Source organism: Spea bombifrons, chromosome 3, assembly GCF_027358695.1.
Source record: "Spea bombifrons isolate aSpeBom1 chromosome 3, aSpeBom1.2.pri, whole genome shotgun sequence".
NCBI lineage: Eukaryota > Metazoa > Chordata > Amphibia > Anura > Pelobatidae > Spea > Spea bombifrons.
Genome location: NC_071089.1, coordinates 62,147,770 through 62,171,379, shown reverse-complemented (window position 1 = coordinate 62,171,379; position 23,610 = coordinate 62,147,770). Strand labels below are relative to the sequence as shown.

At 38.9% G+C, this 23,610-nt stretch overlaps 1 protein-coding gene across 1 annotated transcript in view; it reads right to left on the bottom strand.

The window, feature by feature from the left end:
- REV3L (REV3 like, DNA directed polymerase zeta catalytic subunit) overlaps positions 1-23,610 on the bottom strand; it is a 68,396-nt gene that overhangs the window by 25,092 nt on the left and 19,694 nt on the right. Inside the window, exons 2-12 of the mRNA XM_053460038.1 lie at positions 17,527-17,719; positions 14,379-14,453; positions 9,974-10,149; positions 8,505-8,601; positions 7,744-7,838; positions 5,948-6,052; positions 4,843-4,927; positions 4,237-4,379; positions 3,844-3,972; positions 2,020-2,254; positions 343-470 (exon numbers count right to left, since the gene is read on the bottom strand). Of these exons, the coding sequence (XP_053316013.1) occupies positions 343-470; positions 2,020-2,254; positions 3,844-3,972; positions 4,237-4,379; positions 4,843-4,927; positions 5,948-6,052; positions 7,744-7,838; positions 8,505-8,601; positions 9,974-10,149; positions 14,379-14,453; positions 17,527-17,719 (1,461 nt within the window). The remainder of the gene's footprint in view (positions 1-342; positions 471-2,019; positions 2,255-3,843; positions 3,973-4,236; positions 4,380-4,842; positions 4,928-5,947; positions 6,053-7,743; positions 7,839-8,504; positions 8,602-9,973; positions 10,150-14,378; positions 14,454-17,526; positions 17,720-23,610) is intronic.

Below are 23,610 nucleotides of genomic sequence, written 5' to 3'. Positions count from 1 at the left end.
AGCTTCTATAACAGTACCAAAACTGGCTACCATGACACTATTGAGTGGAACTACTGGGGATGGAGGAGCTTCATAAGGGATGTTAGGGACAGGACTAAGCCGATGAAAGCCAAGAACCATTAATGGCCTACTAATGGTATATGACGTTATGCCACTTTACAAAAAGTACATATACAACCTGACAACTAACTTCCATAGTTAACCACTGACCAGAACCATACTTCAGGAGTTTCAATTGATAGACATATTAACAAAACTAGACACATGGCAAGTGTTTGTAACAGCTGAAACTTGCTTTATTTCATTTTTTAAATAGCAGTAATAAAAAAAGATGTTATATACCGCTATTTTCATCCGCTGTTCCATCTAGCTGTGGTATGGAAAGATTGGCAAGAAGCAAGTTACTGTTCCATTCCATTTCACTATCGGTAGAATCTTCTTCTTCTGAGGAGCTCCCATCGATGTTCTTGCTTAAGGGACCAAGAAAAGAAAAAAAGATGTCATTATCAAAGCCGTTATCTGCAGTTTAAATCGTGCTTTACCGATAGATCACACTGTGACAAGACTATGACAGGTTGATATTGGCAAAGTTAATGGTATAGGTACACATGGGTTAGCAACTCAGCACAAAAGAGCCAAAAATTGAGATCCTTTTGGGGACCTTAGGGACTGCAGGGATGTATCCTGTAACCATGGCATCATCAGGGTACTCTCCGTGTCCATATAATTATTTTCAAATGTATTTAACTTCTTCTATTTTTAACAAATGTTATTGTTTTCATTCTCACACCAATATCCCTGCAGTTAATCACACAGTGAAGCAGGGCTCTGCATTCCTAAATTTACGATCTCTGTATAACGTGAAAAGCAGAGGAATCAAAGGCCCCAGAAGAGCCCGTACAGACTTGGTGGCATCTCTACAGCAGGCATCGATGTTTCTGGCAGCACTGACACTAGTGTTCAGGCCAAGTGTACAAGTGTGCTATACATGCTGACATGCGTCCATGGTGATCTTCCATGTAGCAGCAGGGAAGTGTCGCTGCTGATGGAAGAACGTCAGGATGTACTACAGGAGTACCCCGCTCCCACTCGTGAGTAAGGACATAGTTGCAGCACAACCATCCTTGCTTATGTACACTCACTTTGCGGGAGCGGACCCTTAACAGCATGATACTTCATGTTAATTCCGCTTTAAGCATCTTTTGTGTGTTTTGTGGTGGAAATGACCTGACCACTGCAGAGCAGGACATGCATTGATAAATGAAAAAAGGTAGTGCTTCACTTTAAGTACATTTTGGTTTTACATACATGCGCTGGACCCCATTGTGTACGTTAATGTGGGGTATGCCTGTATTATATCCTACTTGTTGTTTTTAGACATATTTTAAAGGAAGTTATAGCATGTCCTAAGGTTGCTAAGGGATTGAAAACCAGTGGCTTAGGGCATGACTGCGATTTTCATTCACTCGTCGTAACGTTATCATTGCTTTGTGTACCCTAAACCCTGACACTATACCATAAATATTAAGCCATATTAAATGACTTTACGGTATCAGAACGCCTCATGTGTTGCACGTTTAAAAGCAAGAGCGTACATCAGTCTTTTTAAATCGGCAATTTTTTTAATCCTTAGACTTGACACACAGTTACGGATTCTGTTGCCGCTATATAAATAAAAGTGAATAATAAAATACGCTTGTATTTTGTAGTACAGTTGTGGTCCACAAACATTCATAGAAATCTTACACTAACATACGTACTCAATATAATAACTGCTAGAGCCAGTTCTAGCAAACAGGGTGCTGACATGGTAGGGGGAGCCACAATGAGGTTCTTTCCGAAGTTATCAACCCCGTTCATGCACGAGGAGCATGTCTGAAACAGGTTGCCTGAATGCTAGAAGCTCAAGGGCTAACACGGACAACCTTCTCAAATGAGTGCTGGCAAATTGCAATTGAGGGTGCAATGAAAGTACAGACAACCAATAGAGGATTTTTGTTTTGCATTTTCCATACATACTTTTGCTTGGCATTCTGCTTCTCAGTGTTGCTGTCCCATCTTTGAGACATTAGTATGCTCAGTTCCATCTCCTCCTTCTCCAACAGGGGCTCATTCTCCTCGTCATCGCTATTCTGCATGTTGCTATATTTTGCAAAAGCGTGCTGTGATAAGCTTCTTGACGTGTCCACTTGGTACCCATCGTCCTCTAGGCCGGCTAATAATTTTACCATGGCTTTATCTTGACTGTTATCCACTAATAAAAGCAAAGTTGTCATTTTATATTATATATATAATCTGACAGAAACAAGAACATTTTAACAATCCTTGTACACAATGACAAACATAATAAATGCTTGTTTAGTCTATACATAGCCAAACTCTGCAGCCCCCTAGGTATCCCTTTTAACAGGCTACACAAACGATGTAATGCTATGAAACACTCAAAACATATTCCAAAAGGATCAATATATACACTTTATGAAATGTTGGAAAGAACTATTGCCTAAAACTTATTTAGATTAAAAATAAACATCCATATGGGAAGATTAGTTTTTGGTTGGCTATTTGACTGGGTTTTTTTTTTTGTTTTTTTTTTTCTTGGAAGTGCGGCTTCCAAGATATTTTTTGTCTACACAAAGTTGGTGACTGCTCCTATTCTATTATGCTTTGTACATAAGAAACAGAAAGCTGGATCAAATGGCCAAACAAATCAGACACTGAGCGACCTAAAAAGAAGAGATTTGAGAAAAGTATCCACCGTAAAGATATAAACCCGTAAGCTTTTCACTGGTTCTTGTTGACTTGGGGTTTAAACTATACATTTCATTTACAGTGTGGGTGGCGGGGGGTTAACGTTTCAGAATTTGTTCAGTCATATAAATCAACTTCAATGACTGCAATCAGATACAAGTCAGATCTTATATACAAAGAAAAATTACGACAATCTGTGTGGTCTACACAGCTGGCAAGCCTCATAGAACACCAAAAAACACTTGAAAGAAAACGTACCATCGGGTGTTTAATCAACAATAAAAGTTGTGTTGCTGTGACAAAAGAAAGCAAAAAAAAACCCTATAGACTTCATAATTAACTTGAAGTACCATGAAAATATTTGCATAGAAAGGAAAGTATATATATTTATATACACTAGTATTAAAAAATAATAAGTTTTTTTTTTTCTCAAAATTTTGTTTGATGCAAAAGGCATTTCTTCATATCTGAGTGGTTAATATATTTCATTTTGTTCTTACAAAATGCACAGACCGATTCACAACATATTCATACAATACGAATCTAGAAATGGCACATAAAGGTATGATTCCAGCTTGCTTTTTTAATACCCTGGGTAACAGCAGGTTTCTAGCTGTGATGTATAAGTCTCCAAGAGGTGGCAGGGACACACATGGGTGTTAAAGGGGGGCAAAAGCTCATGAAGATCTTCAGCTCTCTTTGTCCATGTATCAGAGAGCGCTGAGACGTCCCTGCCTGTGCAGATATTTTTTGGTCCTCAATAACAGCGACAGATTACATTTACAGTTATTGACCCAAGACAGCCACCCAAGACCTCTGCACTTTTGTACTAGATTATAGAATTGTGGACAACCAGGGATGCTCATCCTATGCACTAAATGTGAAAAAACACTAAGGTTTCATGGTTTGCTATCACACAATCTCTAACTTTACTTTTCACAATCATCTCTCTCCTCCAGTCAGTACAGTTAATCTTCTAATGTTTTTGTAATTAATTGTGTTTTCAAATACGTCATTTATTAGCTGTTTTAAAATAATGCAAGTACTCAGTCCTGCAGTATATGCAATTGATCATTGTAAAGCACGACTTACAGAAAACTGGAGACTGACTCAGTCTCTGGGACAAAGGTTGGAAGCTTTGACTAGTTTCCATGACATTTAAAATAGCCTCTTCATCAATGACAGCATCTGCTTGGTCTTCTCCAACACACTCTTCATTTCCTGAGGAAGGAAAACACGTGTCCTTAACAAAACACTACAATAGTGCTTCAGTTCCAGTGCTGCAACCGAAACCCATCTCCGTCATCGATAACGCAGGAAAAACAAAACAAGGAGCTACTGCTGTGAGACTATATTAATAGAAGGCCATAACTTATCAGTGAAACTAAGCAAAAGCTAAGAACAGGTGTGACACGTATTACGTTGTGATGTTTTTGGATAAAAATGGCAAACATGGAAAGCGCATAACATAATGCAAGCCCTTACTGTGCTTCGGATCTCTGTGAACCTCCACCACGTTAGCCGATGTGCAGGGGATGCCCTCGGGGGACTCAAACTGAGAATGCAGAGTCAGCTCGGCAGAGAAATCGTCCGACACACTGCTGCAGTCCATCGGGTGAGGCAGCGTCCTGTGTGTGTGAAGACTGGCATATTAAACACATAACTATACCAAAAGGAACGCAGGTTACAGAGCTTTATTATTATTCAATGATCATTTAGATTATTGGCCCTTGAAAACTAGTTGGCTGTGCCCACCAATGACTTATGATTCAGCTATCGCTACTCAACTAACCTATTTCAATGTGAAACGAGAATGATGTAAGTTCTATTGGGCTTATACAATTAACCCCTTAATGACAAAGCCCGTACATGTACGGGCTCAAAATGAATTGTTTTCAATGGGTTTTGGGACCGCCCATTGTTCTTAAGGGGTTAATAAAAGAATGCTTTACACCTAATACTGATTGTTGCTTCAGCAGCTGATGCGTATAGGCGACACTTGCACTTGACAAAGTTTGGGAAGGACGTCCCCGCTGGCACAAAAAGGGGACTTGTTTCCAGCCCGAGTCTCTGAACGTAGTTTATACTTACACAGAGAAGTCATTTTGCTTGAGGATTTCCTTAAGTCTCTTCTGGAAGATTTTTTCGCTTTCTGTTACAGCCACAAATCCACGATCTTTAGGCAAAAAAAAAGCCATGAGAACTTAATGCTGCAGGTAAGGTATACTATGTATACAAATACACCTCCTCCCCAAACAATACAAGCCTTTAACCTAAAATGTACCCTTGCTATATATATATATTACACTTACAATTAGTAGTGTCCAGTTAGACATTGAGTATGGATCATGATTTTCATATAGTTACTAGTCATTCTGAAAATGTGTACTGTTTTTAACATGGACTGATTCAACACCAAAATAGTCTTAAGCGCAGCACAGACATTGATACAATAAACATGTAGGCATTGTTAAGCAAATCGAGAGGGCATCTGTGTTACCCTGAAATTCCAGGCATTTATATATACAACGCTGATGTAACGTTTAATCCATGGAGCAGACATACCCCTAATCAGCTATTACTTTTACTGCATTTGTGACAAAATTTCATCAGAGAAAATGCTGGCATCCATGATGGGAATAATCACAGAATGACCCGCCTTGTGTGTGCATTGTAGTATGTACATACTGTTCCTACTATGGGCACCAGTAACTGTTAATGGTGAATGCTTTTTTTTCTTTTTACTTAAATTTTACTCTTTGTTTGGACTTCCATTACAAGAATATAAATATATAAAAGCAACAGGAGACAGTGTGTAAGCAGCACAATGGTCGCGTTTTACATAATAAACAAGCAAACCAGAGAACACAATAATTAGAGAAAAAATTAAAAAGTCTCCAGGGGGAAAAAGTGTTATCGGTAGACCAATTATCCTCAAATGCCCTCTCCTGGAACTTTGTGCTCTCCATTTTCCTGGGTTTTATGCCTTAGAAGTAGAATCATATGGAGATCGTAAACTACAGCTGCTGCATATTAGGAGAAAAACGGCTGGTGGATTCTAAACATGCAGTTGGCAGCTTTTTTCTACAGTACTTGAAAGCTGAACGGCCTTAAAAGTATAGCATACAGAGCCGGAAATGTGATGCGTAACGTGGAAACGTATACAGCTTTATGCTGGGAAAACAGATCTGTTTACCTTGTGATTCAGGTGGGCTGATTTGAGAAGACCGGTTATTCTCTCGGCGACGTTGCTTCTCATCTTCCCATATGGCCTGCAGCCCCGGATTCTTCCCTATCTGAGCTACAGTTTTGAAAAAAGGCAGTTGTTAAGCTTTCTTGCAAATCCATAAAAATACCGCAGATCCAGATTGAAGATCATACTAAATAATCTAGTTTGTCATTTATCTTATACAGCCCAGGTTTTACCATTTTATTACTTTTGTATATGTAAGATATAGTTACATAGATTTTGGCAGCGATACATATATGTATTTGTGTGTGTAAAAATATATACACAGATTAACACAAACTACAGAGAATTCAGCAACAATTTACCAGGAGTTGCTAATTGGCATACATGGGAAATATCCAGGCCTGAGCTACCCGGAGACCTCCCTTTCTGGGTTGAGGGTAGGTAGTCCCACTGACATCGGTGGCCAGTCTGTAGATGTTGAGTGCAGGAAAACACTCCATGGTAGGCATGCCACAACCCCACACTCGCAACTCGCAGAGTTTTAAATGGGGTGACTTGGAGAAGCGGGCAAAACTCAGTATATAGGTATAAAGCATATACAAAATCCACAAGGATTTTGGACAAATATAGGTTCCTTTCATGCAAACAGTGCAAGCTGTTGCTTTATAAATTACTCCTTTCGTTCACTCTCTCCTTGGACCACTATACTTTCAGTTCTTAAAACCTACATTTCTTAAAAAAATAAATAAATAAAAATAAAAAGAACTGGAATAGACAAAGTAAAATTGTCAAACAAGATTGCTTCACTAACAGTACCCCCCACACACATTTTCAATGTATTAAGAATGTAGCTATAATATGGTTTTATGAAAAGCAAGAATCTGTTCCAGAACAAAGAGCACATTGTAAATTACACGATTCACCCTTCTTCAAGTGTGTCAATATATTGACTGTATGTTGATTTTTCAATCAATATACAAATAACTAGAAATGCAAACTTTTTGTCTTGGCCATCTGTTTAAATACATTCTGTTTCAGTGTCTGTTTCTATCTCCATATATACACGAGTTAATGACACAGACCAGTGTCCTCCAACTATGACTTGTTTCATCTTATGTTAGCTCAAGCTGTGCTGCTGGGAGCCTTGGGGATCCCCTGGAGAATACGGATGCTGACCATATCTTCTCGCATACATTTAATGGACGCTAGTTTGGACGCATTGAGCGAGCAAGGAAGATACATTTAGGTAGATATTTTAGAGCAGGACTGGACCTAGGGTCTCAGACATACTGATGCTGCCGTTCTCGTGGCATACAGTGTGCAGTCCCCTTCTGAAAACGCGTGGACACACACTGTGCAAGTATAAAAACTTAACACGCATTCACATGTAGGCGGCGGGCCGCTGAATGTTTACCATTTGGCAGCCACCGACCTTAAAGTCTGGCCCTGTTTCTAGCCAAGGAAAGTAAAAATAGGACCCAAAGTGTTTTAACAGCCCACTGTGGTGGTTGTCTTGGTGATCAGTGTATCCAAACCAATATCAAAGATCCTTTGCCAAGGTCCAAGTGTGCTGCTATGAATGGCTGTCTACAGAAAGTCATCTGTGAGGTTTTTTGTGTTCTTAGTGCATTAAGATATTTTATTATAGGATTTAATTTAATGATTAATGCCTTTAGCCAAATGTATCACTGATCCTCAGAACCCATATGATATTAATGTTTAATACTCATATCGGGGAGGGGGTGGAAATCGGGCGAAATAAAGAAATGGAACGAGCCAAGACAGAAAATAATTTATACCTTCAATTTCCTGCCGGTTTAAGATATCAGCTGCTACACCATCCACTTCCAATTCACAGGTACTCTGTGGTTCCACACCCTCCAACATGCAGGAGCTGTAACAGAACAGTCAATTAGTAAATACAGGTGATTACATATTGCTATAGAATCTCTTATAGATCATTAAATACATTAGATCCTAGGCATATTGTAGTCTTATGTCATAAAATAACTAGAAGGGAAGTGTGTAATGGCAGCGCGTTTTTGCTTTATTTATACCGCAGACAGGGAATTGCAACAGTAACCTAAAAACTGGAAACTACTAGCTCACTTTTACGTATTCATTCATGTTCAAACCAGATTAAATTACAATTAGCCACATGCTTCGATAATGAATAAAATGCAATAGTGAGTACCATTTAATGTCACCACATGTTTACAAAATTGCAAAAAAAAAAATCTTTGTACATCTGCTAGGAACTACTATTTGGAGTTCTGACACAGACAACAGTAAACTCACTTTTCACCATGGCAACCAATGCCATCATCATGTAAGTGGGCTATGGTGGCAGAGCACGTGTGGGGTCATATGTTACTGCTGCTGCTTAAGAAACAGAGTTTGTGAATTAATAGGACAGTGTACAATAGAGATTGCATGTGGGTCTCAGCTAAGATCTACATAATGAGCCTAGTTCTTTGAAAGGAATACCAGTATATGTCATGGTTTCTTTAAAAGAGATGCAGGTCTAAATCACAGTTTAACAGTGGTTACGTGTCCAGACCTTGGAATTTCATCTTCTTCCCAGAGGGCAAAGGTACCAGCGAAGGAGCTTCCATGGATTGCTTCTTTATGCACACTTCGGTTTAATGATCCATCACCTAAAGACAAAGGGCATAAACAAAGCAAATCAGTTTGCCTTACAGATTACTGGAAAACCCACAAAACCAGTGTGTCATAGCGGTTTTTCAGTGTAAAGGACTGCTTGGTTACTTAGACAGCAGACTGCCGGCAGCTTGAGTTACATGAGTGTCGGGATATCAGCACAAGTATTGGGTTCAGCTAATTAACCCAGGTAATGAGTATGTCCTACTAATCCATGAGGGTCTCGGCAGCTCTCCAGCAGCCTATTGTCATATTTCAAATTGGGCTTCCCAATAAGCATATTTGTTTGTATTCTATCATTGGCCCAATAATATGTTTCCAGAAAATTATGAATAGCTGCCTGAGAAGGTTTTAGAGCAATGCCACAAATATATATGTTCTCCAGAACAGTCACATGGAAACAGGGAACCATGGCCAATTTAGCATGAACGATACTGTTTCATCAGAGGGCACACAAAATAAATTCCAGATTCTCAGATGAGTAGCAGCCTGAAGGTGGAGCAGCTGCTCTGACCTCTGATTTCAAGGCCCTGAATTGTCTGCTTTCATATACAAGCTCGGGATGGCAGTCATTAACTAACCAGAACGGATGCAGAATATGCACCTTTCCAGCCGTGTGCCCCACCAGAGCAGGGCAGCAGAAAAGCATTTGAGCAAAGCATTTTCGTAATGGTATTTCAGCAACATAATAAGGTTACTAAAGTGGCCTCCAACCTTTCAAAGCATTTTTTTTATATTGTGTGTATAAATATGTCTATCTATATTTATAGAATTTTAATAAAATGTTTACCTAAAATATATTCTTTTAAATGCAAACCCTACTAAAAGATGAATTGTTTACAAGCAAAATAAACAATGCTTAAATACCATAAACAAGGAAAGTGCAAGGCACAGATACGTATACCGAGAGATATTAGAAGCAAAAACAGGCTGTTGGTCACATGACTAGCCAGGTAACATCATAAACGGTTGATGCCCCCCCAGAGCATTTTGTAACTTTATAGGATAAAAACGCAGATCTGATAGAGGTTTCAAAGGGGAAACTGTCCTAGGACAGGACAGGTCATAGTCTAAAACTGGAGGAGATGAATAAGCAGAAAAACACTACGCATACAAAGGGCAGGCTTAAATTATCCTGAACATAAGAACAGGTCAAGGACCGAGTAATGTCCCACACCCCCCAGATCGTATGCTGTCATCACTTCCCACACTTCCAAATTTCTTAATTTGTTGAAAAAAAAAACTTAAAAAAGGTAAGTATCATGGATGCTGATAAAATGTTAACTAGTTATTTAACAAAACCTTATGCCGTTAAAAGCAAGAACAAATTAAAAGCAGTTCCTGCCCTTACGCCCCATATATGCTTACCAATCAACGCGACATTTTTTTTCCAGGTCTTCCTGAATTTCACCGCAGCGAGATTTATCAAGTTCATTCCATATAAATTGTAGTCAATGAAAAGCTGAAGGAGATAAGGGACATGGGCCTCGTGTGGCTGGTAGCACTTATTCATTATTGCTCCACCTTGTAACAGCTCGCTGACTCTGTAAAATGGAGAGACATATTTACATCAGGTTCAGAAACAAAACATTGCCATTTCATTCGTGTACTCTATGTGTACAAAACATCTCAAAGACATCCTTGATACCCAAAGGGTTGCACTTTACATGGACAGATGACAAACATAAGTTTGGAAGCAATCACAATATTACTACAAGAGGCATGTTGCAGAAATACATACACACGTATATATATATATATATATATATATATATATATATGTAATATGTGCATTCTGTGCCATTCAGCTTTCAGACTCAGTAATCCTTCATTTTGGGAGGAGGGTGGACGGGTTATGTTCTGTACATTTGTTTCTGTTTAAGGGTAGCTTTAAGCAAGTAAGTTGAGTTGGAAGCGTGCCATAGTGCAATTCCCCAGCAAAGCACAGTCAAGTCAGGTAGGGTGTATACGTGTGCCTTTATTAGAGCCTACTGAAGTATTTAAAATATTTAAGGGCGGTCAAGAATCGGAGCTCAAAATATTTCGAAATAATGGTGAGGGCCATAAAATATTCAGTACACTGTGTAAACCTATGTTTTAACTTTTCCTACGCTTCATGTTATGATACTCACCATTATGTTACCCCTCCCCCATTTGTTGAGTTACTGCCCCCTCTTATGGAACAAGTAACTTGTATACAAAACTAAGACAGTTCTTGCTTGTTTTTTTTTTTAAATAATACAAAAAAAATAAAAGGTAAGCGTCTTAATATATACTGAACAGGAGAGCATTTTAAAAAAAATTAATAAAATAAAAAACACGACCATCATCAGGGAGTAACAACTGTCAAAAACGTAAGTGCGCAAAATACTTGAAGGAAGTGTAATTATGGAAAATAATTGCATATGGCTCCTGCTGCAGAAGCACTTTCAAGCACTGCAATTACTGACCCACAATCAAGGTGCTCTCGTATCCTTCCTGCAAGGAGGTTCTTTCAAGATTGAGCCTCCCATTCTTGCACTGCTTTGTCTATTGATTTGTGTCATACCCTATGTATTGTGTTATGCTCTTCATAAATTGCTGCCTGGAAATAATGATACATTATAAAAATGATAATGTAAGCACAGACTCTCAGTGAAGAAACTGGAAAAGCAAAAGCCTCACTCAGGTGCCTGCATAGCGATAGAGGTTAAATATGAGCTGGATGCCTAAACACAGCTCCCGTGTACACGGCTTAACACAAAGGGGGTAAACATCCCTAAGTTCACACCCTAAAAACACTACAACTGCACAAGGGCCAGAGCCGGGTGTTCTTGAATAGATAGCAAACAAAGAAATTACTACATTTTGCATTTAAAACATTTAAGTATGTAGAATATTGATTTTCATGATAAAAAACTTTCAGGAAGAAAGCATGTCCTTGAGCATGCCTCATGCAGGCATTGAGAGGTAGTTGCCATAGAAACTGGAAAGTTTGAAAAGTTTTGAAAAACTACACAGACTGAAAGTATAATATTGTCATCTAGAAAATTGTGTTCACATAAAAAGCTTTCTATGCGATCGGTGTCGTTAGTAAGCATGAGTGTGTGTATTTTTACATGTGTGCCAAAGTGTGGAGCACCCCTTTGGGCACAGGGCAAGGAAGGCACAGAAAAGCTGTTTGGGGCACTAGCAAGCTGGGGCAAAGATGGCACAAACATGCTGTTTGGGGCAAAGGTGGCACTGTAAGACATGTTGCTTGGTAAAGTAGGGGAAGTTCGCACAAGTGCCCTATGGCAATGCCTAATAAAACAAGGCATTGTAGGAATAAAAACAGACGTTTGAAACAAAGCAATTAATCCTATAATGGGTTCCCCTACAACTGATGTTTTCATCAAAATATTGAAGCGGCTATTGCTTCTATTGTGCCAGGGTCAACTGTCTCATTCCGGTGAGAGCCAAAATGTTTAGCAAGTGCAACTGAAGACAGCATATGCTTTGTGCAGCTCTGTATAAAGATAATTAGAGGGTTGACGGTTAATAGAATAGACTCATATGTAGCTGGGAATCGTCACGTAGTATCCCTAATTGATACTAGTATACCTAGTTGCTTATAGAGATGCCCTGCTGTATATGGACCTAGTTATAAAGTGCAATACTGGGGCAAAATGTGCTATATGAAGCAACCACGTGTGTAAGAAAAATGAAATGTTCCTACTAATTAATCCACATTCAGAAATCTCACCCATTCTGCCAATCAATGCTCTCAATAATATAAAAAATGCTTCTATATTACAGCAAAATTAGTAAGTCTGCATGTAAAAAGTTTTATTGCTTTGAACAAGTGGCTACTGAACTCTTACTAACCTTGCAGGAAATGTTAAAATAAATCAGCCTTTCATACCGGCAGTAGTAAAACTGACACCTTATGCTTTAAAACTTTTAAAAGCGCCTTCATACAAAACAAGGGGGAGAAAAAAACTGCTGTAAATCATCATATATTAGAAATAATTCAGCCTGTAGGCCAGCTACTTAACTGTGCTTGCTTAGAGAATCCACCAGTGATGCCTGTAAATCCATAAAAATAAAAGCGTGGCAATGTACTGCAATGCAGCACTGAGACAACGTGATAAGCAATGCAGAGAATAATACAAGCTGGAATGATAGAATAATACAAGCTGCAAGTGACAGCTACGGTACACCAAACTTCCTACTGCACCCCAGGAGAAGAGCCAGGTAAACAATATAGGAAAAAGAACGGTCAGGTAGTGTGCATGGGTTACAGCCCAACAGCCGATAGCATAGTATGGGCTTTGCTTGCATGCTTTCAAATCCACTGCATTGATCTTGACTCTCTAAATTAATTGACTGGAGGATTATAGGTAAAGGTCTCTGTCTGCACCCACGCAATACAAATGGCCCCACCGGCTGCTCCCTTCAGTTTGGTCGCCTTTTCAGATGAACGACTTACAGGAAAGCCAACTAAAAACTGCATGCCTTCTTCATCTTGTACGTAACACTATATAATAGCTATTTAGACGCACCCTACCATTTTGATATTATCCAACCAACTATTAACCATTTTTCTAATCATGAATCCTAATAAGAATCAATTACCATTAAACGATGAATCATACACTGGCAGACCTGCTATAACCTTTAAGAAAGATAAAGATGAGCCTTTAACAGCAAATGAATCATACAGTTACTTTTGGAAATGAAATAGGTATTGAAGAACCGTATGGCCTTCTCAATGACCCTTGAGAGAAATTAAGTGACTTGAGGTTGTGTATGAGTGCTAGATGACAGTGGAGACTGGACTTTTATTGAAGAGATCGGCAAGAGTATAATGCAATTACTGGAGGGCACACTTTTGCCTCGGATATGAGACCGAGTGAACTAACATCATCAAAGTGACACACCAGCCATCATTTGGCATTTAATATAAGGCCTTCAATGCGAGTACTTTCCTGCTACTTATTGCCAGTGAAATGTCAGTTTTTTGCAGGTTAAATTAATGCATAACAAAGTACCGTACTTTCATATACATCTAACGTGCTGGTGGGCTACTTGTCCCTTTAACACCTGAAGAGAACTATACAGACAAAGTATATTTTTTCTACTGTCTCCAAGTTCCCTAGCAAGCTTTGGTCACATAAGCCTTTTCATGTACAGTCAGTCATTACTTAATGATGCAGATGGGTTCTTGGAATCTTTAACTAAAGGGCGTATAACAAAGTTCAAAAGTCTCCCTATCTTCTCTGCCGACCGCTTCAGTGTCCCTGTCTCCTTTTAAACAGCTCTGTTTCTGATCTTGTATCATCTTGTTCTTCTGTCTTCATCTGCTTTTCAACGTACCTTATTTCACGGTCGTGTCTCTAAAAAAGAGGGCAGAACACCCTCTCCCTTGTTTCTCCAATCGAGGGAGAGTATGTTGCCAGAAGCCACACCCTTTTGCAGAAGTGCGCTGGGAGGCCCGACATACAGACCAAGAAAGAAAACACTATGAAAAGCGGACTAAGACAGAGGAACAAGAAGATGAAAGATCAGAAGTGGAGCTGCTGGAAAGGAGATTTTAACAGAGAAAGCATGAGTGAGCAGGTAGCAATGTTATAACAAAATAATGTTAAACAAATTCAAGGACTTCCTGCACGCAATGTCTATAATGAAAAAAAGACACCGAAGAACATTTCTTTTATGAGAATGTAGCAATACATATATTGGATCACATTTTTCAAACATCGATTGTAGCAGAATACTTGAATTCAAGCATTACGCTTATGTATTCAATTACCTTTTCACCATTGCCGGATTATACAGATATATCTTCATAAACTGCGTTTCCTTTTCATGATAACCATAGAAAGGTCTGCAATGCAAAAATAAATACAATAAAGCCTCAAATAAAATACATAGTTTACAACCAAAAAAAGAGAAACCTTGACCCAAACATTGAAGCAACAGTTAAAGTAAAGCTCATATGAAACATAAGTATTTTTAAAATGTTATTTGCAGTAAAAATATTTAGTTTTATATAGCGCCAACATATTCCGTAGCACTGTACAATGGGTAAACAGGACATAAGTAGTAAACAACAAAACAATTTGACTTACAACATGCAAGGAGGACCCTGCTTAAACAACCTCACAATCTATATGCACTTTAGCTACGTCGTTTGGCAGAAAGTTAAATGACTAGTTTTTAAGTGAAGAACTGTTGGTTAATTGCTTTGACGGTTATTTTTAATTTAGTAAAGTGGGAGTTGATTGGAGAGTCTACAGAAGAGTTATGGTTTCATCTCCAACCCCGTTGAGCTTCTGCTGTGGGAAGAGCTTGGCCGGCCATGTATTATTCCCTTCATAATGAAAAGTGAAGCGAGGGTGTTAAAACTATAACTCTCCTGCCAACTGTCCCTTTAATGAATAGATCCCAGTGAAAATGAAGCATGCAACAAATGCATCTAGTATAAAGGAGATCAGCGGTAGTTAGACAAAAGCTATTTGAAATACTTCAAACTATACATGGTTCACAATGAGAGAGAGGGATGTATACTCTCCCAGGAGCCTTACGACCAACTAATAAAATTAGTGCTAGCAATTTCATGTATGGTCAGATGCAAGTATGTATGTATGTATGTATGCATGCATGTACGTACGTTCAGTGCCCTCTACTAATATTAGTACCATTGCGCAAAGAAGGCTGTGAAAATCTGTCTCTATTGTTTAACCCTTTGATCTTTTCTTATTTGTAGTATATTCCCAGTGATATTTTACATTATTTAGCACACCTGGGTGACTAGGAACATGACATTGTTTAACTGTGACTTCCTGTTTAACAGGAGTATAAATATTAGGTAACACATAGGCCAAGTTCCCACAGCCATATATCACAATTGTTAAGAACAAGGAATATGATATGCTGTGATTGGTGGCAAAGGGTTGTTGAGTTTCACAAAATGGGAAGTGGCTATAAGAAAATAGCAAAAGCATTGAAAATGCCCATGGCAATAATTGAGAAGTTCCAGTCAACTGAAAATGTTATGAATTAGCCTGGAATAAGACGCGTGTCTGCATTGTCTCAACATACTGTGAAGAGGATGGTTCGATGGCTCAAGTGGCCAAAAAATATCCAAGGATCACAGCGGGAGAATCATAAGAGTTGCTTTAGAGAGTGTCCAAAACTAGAATGACATCACCAACGTCGCCACAAGTTGTTCAGAAGGGTTTCAAGAAAAAAAGGCTCTATTCTCATCCAAAAGCAAACTCAACAGTCCTGCCAGTGTTAGTGGAGGGTACTGTGTGTACCCTGTATGTGTATATATATATATTATATATATATACATACACACACACACACACACACACACACAAAACTCACTTGACCATACATGACAGACTTTACACTGTACAGTTGTGGCCAAACATTTTCAGAATGACACAAGTAGTGGTCTTCACAAAGTTTGCTGCTTCACTGTTCTTAGATATTTTTATCAGATGTTACTATGGTATACTGAAGTATAATTATAAGCATTTCATAATCGTCAACGGTTTTTATTGACAATTACTGACGGCAGCCCATTTTTGCAAAATTAATGCTTGGAGTTTGTCAGAATTTGTGGGCTTTGTTTGTCCACCCGTCTCTTGAGGCTTGACCAAAGTTATCAACAGGATAAAGGTCTGGGGAGTTTCCTGGCCATGGACCCAAAATTCCGATGTTTTGTTCCCTAAGCCACTTACTTATCGCTTTTGCCTTATGGCAAAGTCACCAAACTGTTCTTGGATGATTGGGAGAAGTTGCTCTTGAAGGATGTGTTGGTACCATTCTTTATTCATGGCTGTGTTCTTAGGCAAAATTGTGAGTGAGCCAACAACCTTGGCTGAGAAGCAACGCCACACATGAATGGTCTCAGGATGCTTTACTGTTGGCATGACATAGGACTGTTAGCACTCACCTTGTCTTCTCCGGATAAGCTTTTTTCCGGATGCCCCAAACAATTAGAAAGGGAATTCAGAGAAAATGACTTTACCCCAGTCCTCAGCAGTCCAATCCCTGTACCATTGGAGAGAAGCGGCTTCTTTGGTGCCCTTCTTGACACCAGGCCATCCTCAAGTCTTCACCTCATTGTGTGTGCAGATGCACTCACACCTGCCTGCTGCCATTCCTGAGCAAGCTCTGCACTGGTGGCACCCTGATCCTGTAGCTGAATCAACTTTAGAAGACAGTCCTGACGCTTGCTGGACTTTCTTGGGCACCCTGATGCATTCTTCACAACAATTGAACCTCTCTTCTTGAGGTTCTTGATGATAGATGGTTCATTTAAGTGCAATCTTACTAGCAGTAATATCCTTGCCTGTGAAGCCCTTTTTGTGCAAAGCACGTGTTTCCTTGCCGGTAACCATGGTCAACAGAGGAAGAATAATGATGTTAAGCACCACCCTCCTTTTTAAGCTTCCAGTCTGTTATTCTAACTCCAGCCTTGTCCACGTCGACACTCTCACCTGTGTTAACGAGAGAATCACTGACATGATGTCAGCTGGTCCTTTTGGGGCAGAGCTGAAATGCAGTGGAAATATTTTTTGGGGGATTAAGTTTATTTTCCTGGCAAAGAGGGGCTTTGCAATTGATTGCAATTCATCTGATCACAGAATCTTCATAACATTCTGGAGTGTATGCAAATTGCCATCAGCTAAACTAACAAAGCAGACTTTGTGAAATGAATATTTGTGTCATTCTCAAATACTGTACGTATTTAGGTTGTTTTCACTTTCCTACCAGTCCCAAGCATGTCACCTTAAGTAATATTTCAGGATCTTTTTTCTTTTTAATGTTGTGCAGAAACCTTTATATATATATATATTTATTAAAAAAGTACACATAGGTCCAACACTCAACAAGAATGCACGGTTTATTGAAAGCGACACATATATACATTATGTACTTACATCCCAGACACTACTGTGATCTTGAATACATGCTGTACATTGGCTGATGGATTCCCTAAAGCTACGTTAAGTGCTCTGTCAATGCTAAAGGCTACTTGGCGAAGGTACCGCTCCGGATTCTGCTGCCTATATCCATCATATGGCACATACAGGTAAGGAAAGATACCATGGAGATGCAGACACGTCTTTTGACCTAAAACAATAAAGAATTGAGAAGTGAATGAAAGAGACAAATTTATAATATGCTCACCAACACGATAATTATACCAGGCACATCACACATTTTGTTATCAAGGACAATCCAAAGTGCCGATTCTAAACATTAATGCTTATGTTGTGTGCTGTACGATGTCTCCTGATAAAGCCACAAATTAATAATGCAGATGTCTGAAACCAGAACTTAAGTATTTACAAAATAAAACTGCCAAAAAGCATCGATTGGCACGTTCCTTATACCGGTGCATATAGCAAAGTTACTGTCTATAATGTTTATTAGTCACAAAATCTTTCAGATAACTTTTGAAAACTGAATGTTCTAGCAGGTACAATGTTGATTTTGGCATACTGGATCAATATGTTATTCACTGCAAGGGATACGTTAACTTGGCCGACATCAGATTCAGCAGAAAAACTACTCCACATGTGTTTATTCCAACCAAAAGATATGACCAGTTTAAAAGGCACAAAAAATATGAGAAATCTCATGGTTAAGTAACATTTCGTGTATTTAGGAGTCTGCTGACCTTTCATGTATAAATTTATATATATTTATATGTATATATATATCTTATCTTTCCAAATGCCCTGGGGGTGTTATTTAAATTAAACACTTAATTTGTTTTCTGGACTTAAAATAAAAAAGATGTCTAGATTATTACCCAAAATGGTTTGAAAGTACTGGCAATTTAAACCAGTAAAATCTACCATACTAGGAATGCCTAACAACCTAGGAACCCAGGGAGGCAATAAAAGTCTATTTACTAAAAAGGGAGCCTGCAGGGGAGTTGTGGATTTCACCTACCATCAAGGGTAAAAAACATTGTGCTTCTCTTGTAAGAAGGGTTAAGGTGGCCCAAAATAAAGTATAGGTAACCTAAGAGTTCATAAAACTTTACTATTTTACAGGGCTAGCTCAGCCTGGGGCTTACACTCTTTATAATTCATAGCTATATCAGGGAGTTCAAATGTTCAAGTGTCCTCTAAGCTAGCACTTTTGTAAGTAGACCCCAATGACTCTTGTGTAGTGTTCAGCAGCAATTCTTCATCATGCTCCGTTTGTGAGTGTTCATGGGCTTGCTCGCACAGAGACCACAGAAAACATGTATTTTGGCTTCAAAAATGATGATACAGCTTTTGCTTTTAGTGTTCCTTTCTAGAACATTTAAAGAAAAGGGGATTTGGGAAATTTAGACACTTTGGTAAAATTGCAGATGGTGCTCTGAGGATAAGGGTAGCAATCATTTTGGCTTTCCAGAAAAGACCATGTTTGAGGAGATACACTGTTCAAAATATTGTGCCATCTGCAGTCTGCATATTAATGAGATTTATTGAGTTTCTTTTAGTAAAAACACCACAAGGAAAACAGATGAAACCTACAGATAAGGCGAGGCTAGAGGAAACAATTAGTAAGAAACAACATGACGACAGACCAGCAAGGTTTCCACTTAACACCAGGCGTGTACAATACAATGTAGCTTTTTGTGCCCAAAAGGCAATTTATATTGCTTGCCTAATTATCATGGAACGATGTATTTTTTTCTTCTTTTAACCATACACCAGCACCGTTATGTGAAAATAAGTCCTCTGCGTGCAAAGAGCTCTGCAGGCACAAACTCTAGAGAAAAACATCAGCATTAAGCCAGGATTTCTAAGTCACATGAGCGACGTCTTTGTATAGCTACATTCCCACTAGAGGCAATTTTCTTTTCTCATTAGAATTTCTCTAAAAGACAAAGTGTAAACAAAAAACAAAAAAAGGAAATGTTTTAATTATTCTTAAGTAACAGTCCTATTTTTCTAAATAATGATACACTCTTGATATAAAATGGAGTAGATTGCAACACTAATAATAGTTTTTAAAAAAAACTTTTTTAAGAATCTGTTAATGGTTTCAGTCCTTTCATAGCATAGACCAAGAGATGCCACAATAGCGAGCACCCTTACTTTACATAAGGTTTATTTATGTTTAACCTATTGTATAGGTTGTTAACAGAAAAAAATATAAGGCATGCTCTGGAGGTTTCTAATAGGTTTACTATAAGATATTACAACACTTTTCCTACAATTACATCACTCCAACTCCCATTCCCAGTCAGCAATAATATGGCTTTTAGAAGGCATAGCTGAATATCACGGGAAATATAGTTTCGCAGCAGCTAGTGTTGGCTGTGACTCTTCTACAGTAATATGGTTTTAATCTGTGCTGGTTCCTTAGTCTGGGAAAAGGTGAAGCCTCGTAACTAAATATGGTAAAAACACCGTCTAGGTCAGAGCTGCTGGGGAAATTAGTAGAATGCTCTGTACTTCTTACAAGCTCCAAGAATTATAGGCGATGCCACAGTAATCCCAGCCTAAAAATAGCAGTTCGTAAACTACGCTTCCCATAAGTCTTTGCCACCAAGAACAGGACATGGATGTTATATAACATATGTAACATCCATATGTTATTGATCTTATATTGGTCTTTCAGTTAAATGTCATATTCATAGAGTAAGACGTAGTCAAGAAAGCTTTCAAGACCTCGCTACGTGATCTTGTGTAATTATACATGTTGCCAGTCCCTCGTGTTGCACGTCCATCTCGGTTAAAACGGCTGATATTCTTACAGAATGTCACTGTCTGGATGTGGGGGGGGGGGGGTGAGTCCCAGACGCATGCAACAGGCCCCAAAACCTCAAAGTACGGAACTACTTTAAATAAAGGCCATGAGCCGTAAACTCAAAAGGTCTCAATGTGTTTGTTCCAACTCCCACTGGGCATGTGCTTGCTTTCATTAGTGAAACTCCGGAGGCCATCTAGTGTATTATTTACAGTACTCTGATAGCTTGTCTGGCAGCGTGCCTGGATATTCCCCACTATGGCCTTCTCTGCCTCAGCACAGCCAAATTAGTACGGCTGGTGTCTGAGCCAGGAGGGGACGAAAACCAGAAATCGTACAAGTATCCTAAGCTCCTCGTCTGATGACTGCACTTGAGCTGTAGGGCACTCTTTACGAAAGTCATGGGACACCCTGGTAGACAGGCTGGAAAAGATTGCATCCTAAGCGCACTGGCTACATTAGTCACTATTAGAATTAGTAAATTTTAAGATCCGAGAGTTTTCTTTGATCCCTTGGGGTTCATTTACACCTCTAGTTATAACGATAATGTATAAGATATATTGCCGTGCATTCCCTATGACTATTTCAATAGTATACATTGTTCATACATTAGAATTCTGTAGCTAACTTTTTTAAAGGGGTAGGGACATTATGTTTAATAATTGCAAAGAAACAGATGCTAAAGGTATATGCTTGGGTGGTCTCAATAGTAACCATTTGTGCTGTAAACTACTTTTACTTTGCTTTCTCAACACGCTAGCCTTCTCGCTTTCGATCCTCCTCGTATATGAGAAGGATTCTCCTTTTTCTCCAGGTTTCCACTGCCTCTTCCTATAAAATCACACAAGTTCAGATTTCAAGCAGCCCTACGCCTTTAATATGTTAGACAAGACGAACAGCCAATTATTCATGTGCAGTGCAGAAAGCAGCGTTCTAAAAAAAAAAATAAATAAAAAAAAAGGCAGATTGCCACAGTGTAATCAGCATTGCCAAGACACGGCAGATTTAACCGGAAAGGGATGGGAGAATACAATCTCTAAAGCATACCATATGAGGACATGGGATCATATATAAAAACAGAAGCAAATTCAGGTATGAAAAGAAAAAAACAACCCCCTCGCCACATAGAACAATTATTTCAATAACACTGACCAAGGCAGCTTTTACCAAATAATAGTAAAATAAATTAATATATATGCAAGCAAACAAAGAGGATCAGTTTCAAGTTTTCACTCCTTACTAGAGAACATTAAGCACTGCAGCTATTACAAACACGCGGTCTGAGAGGTTCCAGCTGAAACACTATTCGTTTGAAACCAAAATGAAAACCAGATATAGAAAAAGCTCATGTATCATCGTCATCAGAACAAAGAGGGCTGTTTTTTTCCTCTCTCGATGCTACAGAGAAGTATTATACCTCAAACGCAGCCCCCACCGGTTATTCATATTGATATAGTCTGTCACAGAGCAGCTTATAACGATCGGCACACGTTTCCAGTATAGCAGACATGATTTGAGTCAAGATGAAACGAAGAAAATAAACCAGAACGGCTCCTCGCACCGTGTCCAGCATGTGACTGCAGCAATTACAGAAGACAAAGAGGACATTTTGTCATTCGTCGGACCCTATTAAACAGACTTAATGATGGCTAAAACATTTACTAGTTCAGTCCTTTCCTTTCTTAGGTCACCTGTGTAACCCAACAAAATATGCATCATGTATCCAACATTCACTTGTGAGAACATGAAAAAGGATAGTCGGATAGACTCCTGTTTGCAGGAGTGTAAGATGGAAAGTGTGAAATGCAGGAATGAACAGTGCATTTGGCCATATGGTGAAAACATGGAAAGCATTTAATAGAAGAGAAAGGCTTTCCACGCCGAGTATTCGCCAATGCAGCAGTGCCATGGTAATCTAGTGCTTTCACAGATCAGTAGAGCGATGCAAAAACTAAAATCAGATTGCACGCTTTTCTACCACTGATTGGCTGCTTCAAGTAGCCAATCAGTGGCAGGAATCGTCAGACAATGGAGAAGGGCTGCAGCTCCTACCACAGCCAAGTCTTTTTTTTTCTTTTTCCATCTTTTTAAGAATGTAAATTAAAATGCGTTTAATGAAAAATTAGTGTTAGACCAAATAGAAGACAAATATTAAATATCTTAGCATTAGTATTACTTGCAGTTGCTACTCCTATGGAACGGGCAGAATGCATGAGGAGCCAGAATTTTAGTTTAAGGGATCGTGAAAAGCTGGCTTCCATGTTCTTTGTCATTATCAAAAGCATGACATAACAAGGCCTTTCCTGTGCTCGGCATTCCTTACTATTTTTCCAGCCAACATTAATCCCTGCTGTTTTTGTGCCTCAGGGTCCCCCACCCCCCAATGCATTTCCTACTCACTATGCTCTGAAAAGGAAAATTTCCCTGTTTACTAATCTAAGTATAATTTACTAATGCATGTACAATTGCAAGAAAAAGTAAGCGAACGGTTTGGAATTACCAGCATTTATGTATAATTTTTTTCTTAACCCTTACAGTCCCAGGGGTTTTTGGTACCTTAAGTCTCTGAGCTATTTCTGCCTTTTCCCTGTATGTGGGTTTAATTAAGATTCCTCTTTTTCTGTGTTTGATGTATCCTTCTTTCAGAACAAATAGGGTTTTTTTTATTTAAACCATAGAAAATTTAGCAATTTTCTTTGGCAAAATCCCCTGATTACAGACGCATCCCATATATATATTTTTTATGTTCAAGATGGCCACATCCAGCCTTTACATAGCACCCTAATAGTTTTAGATTAACAGGTTTGAGGGTAGTGAATGGGGGTGTTATACTTTTCACATGTAGGGTTACGGGAACCCCCTCCACTGATCACACCGTGATCACCATGCAAGTCTTCCAAAGGGTTCACTTACTTTTTCTTGCCTCTGTAAATGCCATATACCTTTTGTGTATTATAGCAGGTTCAATATCTGGAGACATACAGACTGTATACAGACAACAGCTAAGGTTTTGTACAATGTTGTAATTATTTCTTGCATGGGTATCTGTTGAGCATTTTAAAGATGTTTCGCTGTCTTGATCCAAGTTCGAACCATTCGTTCAAGAACTGATGAAATATTTCACACAACTTATTTTATCAAGTTATACTCGAGCGACATGTACACCGGGCATTCAGCATAGCAAGCATTGCTGGAGACAGACCAGCAGCGACCAACGTCAGCTTCCGCACATGTGATCACTCTTACAATAATGTAACAAAAATGTT